Here is a 12,428-nt window from a genome sequence, read left to right on the forward strand (position 1 = left end):
GACCCCGCTAACCTTTTTCAAAGCTGCATACATGTTATTGGTAAGGCATTTTATGCATCGGAATGCAATGCTTGATGGGTTTCAGTGTATATCACTGCCGTTGACAAATTGACTTAGCCTTCTTGCAGTAGTTTTCAGGGTCAACCTTTCTACATGTACATCAAAACCGCCTACCACATGCGTGCTTTATTTGAATTCCCCACCGTGTTTGAGAACCGTTGATATTCAATGAGGAGTCTGGAGAGGAGCTTAACTGTTTAAACTTGACGTTTAGAAATTGAATTGAATTGGTCGCGGGCTCACATCTTCAAATTTACAAGTGTAATATACTGGTGGTCGTGTCGTGTGCTCTGCGGTTTGAGATGAGGTTATAAAAATATAATGAGGACTTGACACCTAGCGGCGAATCAGTTGCAGCAGGTAAGATGATTTATAGCTATTATATTCAGACATGTCCTGCGAACAAGATTTATATTATATATCCTCAATATAAAATATACAAGAATGATCTGCGAGTTTTTTTTTTTTAATGCTCATGTAGAATTAATGATATCTTTTTAATATGTTTCCTCGCTACTAAAATGTTCAATACAACTGAGTTTTACCAGGGAGATCTCACCTCCCTGGTTTTACATTAATGCTAATCGAAAATTCATACGAAGAATGAGGGTATACCCATCCATATATAGTTGCTATAACCCATGTTCTTTTAAATATAAATTTGATAAATTATAATATACTTATTATGTGTAATATTGTTCTCGTATTCGCGTTTCAAAGCTGTTGTGTATGGTTAATCTTATTTTGATGGATGATCCATTTTTGAGAATTGCAGTCCTTATAATAATAATAATAATATGGATATTTATATAGCGCCGGTATCCGCCAGGCTCTGACGCTCATGGCGCTGTACATACATGTATTACTATCACAGAAATATAACATTCTTAACTAAAATAAAGTAAACTTAAACAACACAAATTATTACGCTACATTGACATGATTAAATAGCACTGTTTAGAAAGAGATGGGTTTTTAGAGCAACTTTGAAGGCATGAAGGGTAGTTAAATTACGAATACTAAGTGGCAGCTTATTCCAAAGGGACGGACCAGAATTTACTCTGGGTAGGCCTATATATCCATTAAGATGCTTCGTGTCATAATGTACTTGTGTGTATTTGTGTGTACTATGTAGTGTTCACCTTACAGTTTGAAATATGCATTTTTACATCCGTCGGCCTCCACTGGTCAGAGATGACATGTTTTCAATAGTGCCGTGCGTTGTAAAAAACGGGGATTTCTTTAGAAATATCCCTTCTACCTTTGTATCTTTAGAATTGTATTCTTTTTATTCAACTCCATCTTGTCTTGGTATTGATTTATCTTTGTTCTGCTCTCCATGCTCTATTATAGTAGTGACCTCATCTTGTCACTTGTGCATCACTCCATCCAGACCATCATTGGCCTGTCCGATATTCTTTATTCTAGTTTGTGTGTTACCTTGTGTCATCCAATTCATTGAGTAAAAATATGAACAGGATTATTGGTCAAACTGACCAATAATATGCGTTAGTTTAATCAAGATACTGGTCAGTCTAAGGTCCAACCAAATTGTCCACTTTGAATCTTCAACAATTGTAACTGGACTACCACACATGACGTTAGCGCAAAATCTTAGCATTGAAGGTACAATCAACGAAATAAGACCGGGCTAATCTTCAGTTCAGTTCATTTTATTCAAAACATTATATAATCTGTAACATAAAAAAGAGACTGGTATAGAAGTACATCAATCAACATATTCTAACTTGATTACATCATAAACTGAATGGTTTTAGGACCCCTTTAGAAGCCAAGCTTGTGAGCGGGGCCCTATAGTTAACAAAATACATACACTAACAATACACAAAATTGCAGTCTGAGCTTAATTAAATGTCACATCACTTCAGGGTTTTTTCTTGATTCATCATCTATTTTCTGACGTAGTGCAAGGATTACACCGATGATAATTATGTGTAGTTACCGTTATCTAACACCGAGATCATACAATTTTGTGGACAATGCTATGATTGCAATCAGCCAAATACGACTATACAAAGAGGACTGTACTGACTACAATACTAAACATCAACCATTTCTGATAAGATTTGAAATAACGTTTGTTGAAAATATTACGTGACTATTATAGTATGTGTAGCGAAGCCAGAGAGGAGAGATCAGGGGTCACCCCCTCCACTGCCCCCCCCCCCCAAAATGGGGCGGGGTGTTGAGTAACAAAAAATACAGCTCCACCCCCCTCCCCCGCTTATTCGACCGGTCGACTGAGTCGCCGCTAAATATTTTGTCACGAATGGGGCCCGCTCCCTCGCCGCCGGCTGGATCTGGATCCACCCTGGGAGGCAGGAACGGATCCGGGGGGGGGGCAAAAGGGGGCACGTGCACCCCGGCCAAAAAAGTGTTATAATCAGCCCCAAATTCGCCAAAAATGTACTGACAAACAGGGACGTGCCCCCCCCCCCCCCCGGCCAAAAAAAAAAATAGTGTGCACCACCCCCCCCCCCCCCCCCCCCACTGAGCGAATTTGCAGCCGGCGCGATTTTCAAATATTCGGGACCAAAAAAAAAAAATGTGCTCTTAACCACCCCCCCCCCCCCCCCCCCCCCCCCCCCCCCGCTTATTCAGCGGCTGGCTGAGTCGTTGCGATTTTTGGGGGGATCAAAATATATGTCCTATTACCCCCCGTGTGCCCCCCCCCCCCCCCTTCCGGGAAGAAATTCCTGGATTCGCCCCTGGGAGGGGCCTCTCTATTTATTTATTTCTAGATATACATGCATGCATATAAGAACAAAATAATTACATAGTCGTGTAACCCTTCAAGCATAATTACGACACGATTGTATCGTATACATACATCCGTTTTCATGTGGAATTCATCACTAAACAATCCTCTTTACAAGGGCCTATAATCATTGTCATCATGATTTTCTGATTTTGTTTGTTTTGTTATTCTTGTAATTTCTCCTACCACTGATTTCATTCTCATCACAGGCTTGCATGAAAGCAGCAACCAGATGACACCTCCTTCGGAGCGACTTCGCCTCTTCATGGTTTCCGTATAAACCTTTAATGGTGCCTGGAGAAGGGTCTTTCGAAGCAAGATGCCTATTTTATGTCCGGGTGCTGGTTCTCTTTGGAAACTAGGAAAACATTCTAGACATGGTAAATACATGTACCTCATCTGTACAGCTCTTTCTTTTTTTCTATGAAAGATGAATACATGAGTTGTTTTTCAGAGTACAGAAAATGAATTAATTATACAATCATAATCTTAATCATAATAGTCACATTAAAGTTTTTGTTTTTTACACCGTTTTTTAGAAGAAGAAAATGTATTAAAGTATTTTTTTAAGTAAAAAAAGAAAGAAAGAAGATTTCCGGGGGGGGGGGGGGTTATTATTATCCTGGTCTCGGATTGAATTACCAATCCACACATAATGATTGTGCTTTTAGTTTTACCTCTTTAATCGATGACCAATGAAAGATGGTAACATTTAAAATGAATGAGGTAACTAAAAATATTTTAATTTGGATTACCGATAATCGTGATGAAAAAGAAGGATCCAATGTGAACGAAAGGGTGGAAATTAGGCCAGGCTGCATCAACGCTTCCGTAGTAATGCGTCGATCAGTCTTGTATACCAACATTTCTTCTAGTCAGTAGATGTATTCCTTAAAAGAGAGTTGTATCTCTCGAAAACGTTTGCATCTATTTCTTTAATAAATTGTTTGGTTTTGAGCATGGTGTTCCTCAGATTTATTCACTTAATTATGATATCATTTTAGTGATTTATATAATAAAATGGATGTTGTAAAGTTGCCCTTTCTTCCTGCTAAATCATGTATGGGTCGATTAGAATTTGGATGAAGATACCTCTCCTGTTTGGGTCCTTCCCGTTTCATCTTTCAAAAGATGCCCATCTCGTTGAAGTAAATAGCTCAATGGCCCCTCTAGTGATGGTCATTATAAAACTGTATGATCAACAGACATCGGTGAATGTAAATGTGACGTCTTTTTCTTAATGAGATACAAATCTCCTGAACATCCTCGCTCTAAGTGAAAGCCACTAGTGTTCTTTAGAAAGCTGTTATAAGGATTAAAACACGCTTTAATGACACATTGTGAATTTTGAAAGGGAGTCAACCAAGCGCATAATGTTACTGAGGTTTCATCATTAATCTCTTTTGTGACATGGTCTCAACATTAAGCTCTTTTGTGACATGGTCTTATTATGGAGTCATTGCTTAATTCCCGCTTAAATCTAATTTAACGAGAGAAGACCGGCTCTTATGGGGGAAATCTTTTAAAGCAATTCCATGTGAAAACCGTTTGTCTGAATGCACTCCAGGCAGTCCAAATAATGTGTATAATTTTTTTCCCCTAATGAATAACAAGAAGATTTTCAAGGGGTGTAGGGGGATGTGGGTTAAAAAATAGATAATTTCCTTGAAATGTTGGTCATTAAATACATTTTATACCGGATATAATTATCTTAATCATTTACATTGCTTACTACATGTACATAATTCGCTGCGAATAATAATAGTAATACATCTAACATGTATTACTGTTCTTCTCGAAACACAGGAGGGCAAAGATCAAACTCGCGACATTCTGCATCAGGCTCCCGACCTGTCAAAGCGAGGGGTACGCTGGCGCACCCCTTCACTCAGAAAGAGTTAGACGTTGGTCCCCCAATGTCCCCTGGTAGTTCAGGAGGTGTGTATCTGGGGCCATCAGAGAAGAAAGATAAGGTTTCGTCTACCACTTCTACCACCACCGCTACTCCTTCTGCCCAGGATAAGAAACTCGCTGAGATTCGGTCTCCGACGGATTACTATACGGATGGAAATGTCTTCATTGGACAAGGTAGATCTATCTCTTATGATCCCACAGTCCTTGACTTAAAGGTAAAGACCAGTTATGGTCATGCGATTGCATTGTGAAAGAAACGTTGTGGAATCGATCAGAAAAGGTTGATCATCTAGCATCTAGCATCTGCAAGGTTCTGGAATCATCAAAATGATAAGAAATTTGGCCCATTCTTCGTAAAGTTACAAGCACTATACACAGAAAGATGTATATGGGACTACCCTATATCTCTCACAGACCATGAGAGAAATAAATTTACCAAATATATGAATTAGTAGGCGGTTTCCCGGCAAATTTTTTATCATCATGTATTAGTCAAAACATATTCTTTCACATGATTGGTAATGAGAGCTTCCATTTCATTTTTTGAAATTGGGGCGTTTCCAATACTGGTCTTTACCTTTAAGAACTCCACCATTTAACGACGGCGCTGTTTACGATATTCTTTAATTCTTATCATGTACTGGGTGTCTCTGGAAAGGTTTTATAAATGTCATTCTTAGTCTAAAATGGGTATTACTGTCAGATCGTCCAGTGGTCGGTGGTGGGTGAAAAATATTTATTATATGATATCAAATATATTAAAAAGCATAGCATGTCGAAGATCTAGATATTATCGACGATAAGGCTTTGAAGGCGCCTCTCTTACATGTCTCTTGTCTGATGGCGGTTATAAATTGGCAAGGCTATCTTCATTATGTACATATACTTCGTCAAACATATAATATTCAACAAATAACTTCTCTAAATACTTCGTAGTCAAGATTAGATTCAATGAAGACATCAAATTCATCACTATCTGCTCATTGTAATTAATTGAAAGTGCCATGGTAAATCATAAATATTTTCTCTGTCATTTGATAGATGTTACAAAAGTCGTCGAGTTGGATACCAAACTCTCATCGGAGCGTGTGGACCTACTGCATCCAATGAGAGCAGAGCAGAGTCATCACAACGACACCCTGAACCCTGATGGAACACTTGGTTCCATTGTCTTCTTCGAGGAGACCTTCATGAGTGCCAAGTTCTCTCATCTCACCACCAGCTCTCCGGGTGGCGCTGCGAACAGGTCCAGAACACTGGACACCACGACCGCATCGTTACATAACTGGTCAGGGTTACAGGATAAGAGAAATAAAGAAAGTACTATCCCATCTTGGGTGAGACAGAGGCGCTGTCTTCCAACTCTGGATGAAGTAGACTTTGATCAAATTGATCTCATCAGCCTACACAGCCTCCCGACTAACGAAAGTCAACAGCAACTATTCTCCCCTGATCGAACCAATGGTGTGCGTCTTCAAACAGTCGACGAGGGAAATGAACAGAAGTTCACAGTTAATAACAATGTGAATAACAACTGGATGAATTCCAAATCTAAGGAGGAAGTGTCTCAACCTCGATCTCGTATTCAACATAAGCTTAAAGATGACCATGTGTCGAAAAACCAGAGATCAGTGCTTGGTGACCTCACGAATATGGATAACTCTCCTGGACCAAAATCGACAGCTAAGCCGACCAATCAGAGCGCGTTCTACAAGATTCCCAAACGCGCATCAGCACGAGAGAGACGCTCGAGACGAAACGGACGAACATCGAATAACCGTAAAATCAAACCTTCCTCTTCACGGGAAAGTCTGGTGAATGCTTTGGATAAACCAAACGAACATACGTATGTGAATCTAGAATACATCGCTGGTATAATGACGAACAGTCCGCCAAAAGAGGGCCCAAAGAAGATGAATGCAAGTATTCACGATTACGAGAGTATTTGGTCGAGTTCGCCCGCCAAATCCGCGGCTGTACAAAGAAGGATGAGACATTCATTGGAGAGGAGTGGTCAGTTAGGAATGTCTCCAGCCGTTAGCATTGCGGCTAAGCAAAATGGTAGATTTTCACAAAACAAAAGAAGGTCGGAAGGACAAAGAACATCTTCCAAGCTGTCTTCAAAACCTGACCTCTTCGCTGATTTGCCTAAAGCGAGCCCATCTCCTCGGATGACACCTAACTCAACTCTCGACAAACAAAATATGCAAGGTGCTCTGAAAAGCTATATGATGGGAATAAAAGAAACCGTTGAAAAAGATGGTGCACACAAGAAAGAAAGCCGGTCAAGCACATCCTCTTGGGAAAGCGCCACCAACAGCCACTCGACCGAGGGTGAAGAGTGTGCCGTAATCTTGTCTAAAGGTGCTCAAACCAAACCGTCACATCAGCAACGGCCATCAAGGACGATTCAACAGAAGAAACGAAGTGAAAGGAATGTCAGAAATTCTGATGATCCGCTCGGCAGGAACGGAAATGTCCCTACTCTCAATCGCCAAATTCTAGACGAGGGAATGTATTACATTCCTAAAGATTTGGATACAAAGAGACTTGTAGAAACTCCATCTTTTGTCAACAATGCGATCAGAAAAGCACGAATCGTAAGGACAAACAGCATCGAGGAAAGTTCAAGAGAAGTGCAGGATATTTCAGCAAAGCCGAAGCCTCCAACTAGACACGCTGAATTCAAGCCTAAGAAGTCATCCCATATAGAATACAGACGTTCCTTGCCAGCCCCATCAACACTGAACACCCTACGTCCTCAGACGACTCCTCAGCGTCGGTCCACTACGAATGTACGCGCAGTGGAGGAGAAGCTTTCTCAGAAGCAGAATCGTAAAATCCGACGAACCATTGAAGGAGACGAAGTCCTTGAGGCACTGTTAGTCCAAGAACAATCTGAGGCACCTCCACAGCTACATGAAGGGACGAAGACCAATGAAAGATGTTCCGAGTCTGGAGAAACCTTGCCTGGTGAACCGCAGGGCAGGAATGAGATATCACGTGTACAGAGGATCATTGAGGATTGGAACCAAAGCTCGAAGAGAATCGCTCAAAGACACGCATCAACTCACTATGTAGGTGGTCACATTCACACAACTTCTACAAACCAGCTACCCGATCAGAAGCCACCTCGGCCGGTGTCCAGTGATAGAGGTCAAGTTGGCACCGCCAGAGTGAACTGGATCAAAGGAGCTAGGAAAAGTAAGTGCATTCTTCAAGTCAGAAACTGGGATATTTTCGCATTTACAGACGTTTAGAGATATTACTTGAAAGAGAATGGTCAATTAAAACAAAGACAGTAAAAGGTTTTGGTTAGTTTGATATTTTTGCCTCTTTAACTGTAGATATGATACTTGGAAAAGGTGCTCTTCATAATATGATATATGCATTTTCTCTCTTGTCTACCAGAAGCATATCATGAATACTAATACAACATTTTACTCTTGTTTTTACGTATGATACATATTTTTTCACTCTATTCTGCAGATAGTAAAGGGACAGGAAATCCCCGGAGTGACCCAAGAACATTGCGTACTGAAGTCAATCAAAGTTCTGTTCGTCGAATCCCTACCACGTATTCGTCACTTCCCAGGACACAGGACCCCAGACTGGTATTGGTAAACAGTTGGAAGCCTCTGACATTTTTACCCCTGACATTTTTACCTCTGACATTTTTACCTGCCTCCGTTTTCCTCGTTGAAAAGTAAAAGTTTTGTTATTGATTTAAAAAGTCTTTCCAACTAAAGTTTGGTGCATGATACATGACTGTACAACTTCACCTGGTACGTTACATTTTCAAGAAAATGGCTGCGCCCATGTCACGCCCCCATGCCAAGAATATATAAGTTATTATTTCATTAAAAAAAAATCACATACAATATATATACATTGAGAAGTGTACTGGATCATTAGCACCCAATAAAGCCAATGGCTTGAGGGAAGTGGGTGAACCCATAAAATAATTGACAAATGTGGAAGATACAAAACATTAAAAGTCACAATATAACAAAATGCAAGACGTACACAGGACATTACAACCTAAAACACAATTATAATACAGATCGACATAATTGATATGGTAATTGCATGCATGAGGGAAGTCATTTATATGTGGCAAGATGTATATTTTCGTAGGGAATATTGTACATCAAAGGGCAGGAATAAATCTAATTTTTCAGAATAACTGCACTGATGTTTTGGGGTGAGGTTTCCTTAAAGACAATTTCAATTACTACAGTATTAAGACTGAGGCATACAATGTCATGGGAGCAAAAAGTTATATAGGCCCGGATCCAGTTAAAACACTTTATTATTGTTATTGTGAAAATCTCATTTTAAGACGGTAAACGAACTAGGTACCAGATAGGATGCAGAAAGAAGATTGATGTTGATATTTGTTACTACGTTACATTTCAAACAGACGTCACCGGGTGTGACAGAAGTATACGTCACCACACATGCTTATACCCCAGGCGAAGTGGACGAGGTTGAAGCACAGCGTGGAGAGATTGTCGTTGTAAACTCAGCCATGCAGCGAGAAAACGACTGGATGTGGGTCTACGTTCCACGCACTGATCGATTCGGTTATCTTCCTGCATTCTCCGCCCGCCCCCTAGAGTTTCAAGTTAATGAAGTTTGAAGTCGTTTATTCTGGCCGTGTCTCGCAAAATAATGACGAAATGTAATACAGAACGAATAGAACATATTAATAATATCATCCTTGTAATGAGACCGCAGTTTGTGATAACAGATGGAAGTTAGAATGCATTAACTTTTTAATGAGGAACATTTTTGTAATAGATTCGGGTAACTAACTTGAACTTCTTGTATTCTTCTAGTAATCTTGCCTTGGTTCGGAGTATTCTTCATCTCTTGTATAATTTGATTAATCACATAACTTTGGTACAACTCTTATTTCTGTAAGAATTATTATTATTTTCAGTAATGTCACCTTCATTCACATACTGTACGTGTATTATAAATAGTGTAAGGTAAGGAATATTTACAGTAATGGCCGATGAGATATATATAAAACGAACGATTTAGATGATACATGAATTACACATAGTGGTTTTGTAATTTTAATGAATCTACAGGTATTTAAACCAAAATGTATGTGTATTTTTTCCGACTTATACCTTGCTCATGGTTTGGAGAAGACAAAGAGAGTGATGTTGGATGTGAACCCGGTCACTGTTTATAACTGATTCTAAAAGTGTACATCGTAATTTTCTATGCAACTCGTATTCTTTTTCTTATGTTCAATATAATGTGCCTTTACAAAATATAATAACTATGCAAATATTATTATGCACTTTTCATAACCCAAGCTTAGCTCAAATAATGAAAGGAAGAAAGGGCTGAAGCTAGAGAAAATTAATATTATATTTATCAACGAAAGTACGGGTGAATTTCTATGTTTGTTTAGGAACTGTTTGTACAATTTGTTATACATTAAATCTTGATTTTCACCGCTACGTAAAGCACCTATTTGCAAAACATTCAATATACAAAGAACTACATAAACTGACGTTCATTGAAACATTTCTTTCTGATAAATATGTTCTTCAAATATCAAAACAGTAAATGTTGAAACAGTAACAGGAATAACGCAATTAACCTAGTCACATTGAGCATTCAAAATGAAGCAATTCAACCAACAATCAGACAATGAACCATTAACGTTGAAGTGTTATATTCTGATGAGACTTCATGAATGCGACCCATTACCAAAGACAAATGAAACAAGTAAGTGATTCAGATTCTACGCCTTTTTATTCGTGTTTCTACATTTTTCGCGATATAACATCTGGGGTATATTGTTCTCTATTTATACTGTCTGATTTCTTTCCATTCAATCACGTCCCATGTGTCCAGCATGGAAGATATTTCATTCAAAATCTGTATGTATTAAACTCGTATTTTCCATAAGTCATCGATAACGTTTCTATGGACGTAAATGACACTCCAGTTTCAACCAAAATAATGTTCTCTCTATTAAAACGCATATACAACATTTTGTTGTTTGTACCTAAACATAAAGCCTTTATTCTACCAAGTAAAAATGGGTGCATGATATTTATATATATCTTAGATTTAAATGGGCCATTAGGACATAGGCTAATAGCTTTATTGCCATTTATTTTCTCGTACTTAATCTTTCCTTATAACCATGCATTGTAAATCGCTTCATGTAAGTATGGCAGGTGTAACGAATAACCTTGTATATTATATTTTTGCCAACAGATATTTTAAACCCGAATAAACCTGTATATTATATTTTTGTCAATAGATTTTTTTTTTAACTTCATCTATAACGATTCGTGATATTTCATTTACTATGCATTTATTACCAAAGTTGAGTACTGAAGCTAGAACTGCTTTTACGAGTACATGTATTAAACTTAACATGTTAAAGCACAAAACTTGGATCATTATCTCTCGACTCGGTATCTTCCGGTGTCAACCTTTACTTATTGTGTTGTTAAATAAATTCTGTCGGGTTACAATTCTCGGAGGGGGTTGGGCGTCGGTGAGTGTGATGAGAATAATGGTTGTGAAGATGATTTTGACAACTCTCAGATTTGATTTTATGATGACGAAGACACCGATGTTAACGATGGTGGTGTTGATGAAGCTGATGCTGCTGCTGCTGATGATGATAGTGATGATGATTAATGCTGCACTTGCTATGTTGTGGCGTTTGTCGAGGTCAAGGATAATGATTATGATCATAAAATCAATCATTATAGCAATGAATTTATCAAACAAAAATGAAATCATCGGTTCGAGGACAATTACCCCCTGGACAATCACCCCGGCTAATTACCAGCAGGACAATTACCCACAAGGACAACCACCCCAAACGGACAATCACCCCCAAGGACAATCACCCCAGAAGGACTATCGCCCCGGAAAATTACCCTCCGAAAATTAAGCTCTAGAATGATCATCCCCTGTGTCCGTGTGTGTATGGGGTTAGGGGGATTGAAACATGATATCTTGTCTTTTGGCAATTGTCCTTGGGGGAATTTTTAGAGAGGTAATTGTCTATGGTGTAAATGTCCTGATACGGACATTATCACAAAGAAATTAATATACACGTAAGTTCAAGATGGCCGCCGAAACTGACAAGTTCAGAAGTACACGTAGTACACAAAAACGAAACAGAAAATGAGTTTAATAGCTGGCCAAGTTGATAATTATTAATTTCATCTTTTATGTCAATCTAAGCAAAATGACATCAGTTTTGTGCGCATATTTATTTATTATTGATGGGGGTTTCCTTCGCAATATGCAAATGGTGAAGATTCGTTTCTCAATCCATTTCATATTAAACAAAAAAAATGGATTTTATATGTTTTAGTTTTAGAGTAAAGTGAGAATGGTGGTGGTACTTAATTACCCCCACTCCTCCCTAAAATTTTAACACTTAATTGGCCTACTAAATATAAACACAAAACGAACAAATTTGATATTGAGATTCAAAAATATAATTTATTAAATGTTTCGATCGCTGTTTCATATGAATCATTTCATTTGATTACACAGCTAATTCAACAAAATGTATTTCGGATCTCCAAAAAAATTACACATCGCACTCTGAGAATACCATAATTTATAGATAATATGTACGAAAACATTGATCTTAAATAATTCAAAGAAACAATAA

General features: G+C 38.5%; 1 protein-coding gene across 2 annotated transcripts; it reads left to right on the top strand.

Annotated features, from left to right (window-relative positions):
- The first annotated feature begins 54 nt into the window (after positions 1-54).
- On the top strand, positions 55-10,331 carry LOC115918332. Of its 2 annotated transcripts, XM_030973890.1 has the most exons (6): positions 55-420; positions 3,049-3,219; positions 4,646-4,927; positions 5,795-7,957; positions 8,243-8,373; positions 9,177-10,331. In XM_030973890.1, exons 2-6 carry the CDS (start codon positions 3,159-3,161, stop codon positions 9,393-9,395), a joined length of 2,856 nt encoding a protein of 951 aa, XP_030829750.1. In that variant the 5' UTR covers positions 55-420; positions 3,049-3,158; the 3' UTR covers positions 9,396-10,331. The 2 variants fall into 2 exon arrangements, with proteins under 2 accessions (XP_030829750.1, XP_030829751.1); XM_030973891.1 differs by lacking the exons at positions 55-420; positions 3,049-3,219 and having other exon boundaries at positions 4,866-4,968.
- Positions 10,332-12,428: the final 2,097 nt, after the last annotated feature.

The sequence above is a fragment of the Strongylocentrotus purpuratus genome, unplaced genomic scaffold, assembly GCF_000002235.5.
Source record: "Strongylocentrotus purpuratus isolate Spur 01 unplaced genomic scaffold, Spur_5.0 spur5_scaffold_7, whole genome shotgun sequence".
NCBI classification, from domain to species: domain Eukaryota; kingdom Metazoa; phylum Echinodermata; class Echinoidea; order Camarodonta; family Strongylocentrotidae; genus Strongylocentrotus; species Strongylocentrotus purpuratus.

Excerpts from the sequence above, each read along its gene's own strand:
- LOC115918332 (XM_030973890.1), top strand. The coding sequence starts at position 3,159 with ATGCCTATTTTATGTCCGGGTGCTGGTTCTCTTTGGAAACTAGGAAAA. Across the intron at positions 7,958-8,242 it reads GATCAAAGGAGCTAGGAAAA|ATAGTAAAGGGACAGGAAAT; the intron begins GTAAGTGCATTC and ends TCTATTCTGCAG. Across the intron at positions 8,374-9,176 it reads AGGACCCCAGACTGGTATTG|ACGTCACCGGGTGTGACAGA; the intron begins GTAAACAGTTGG and ends CATTTCAAACAG.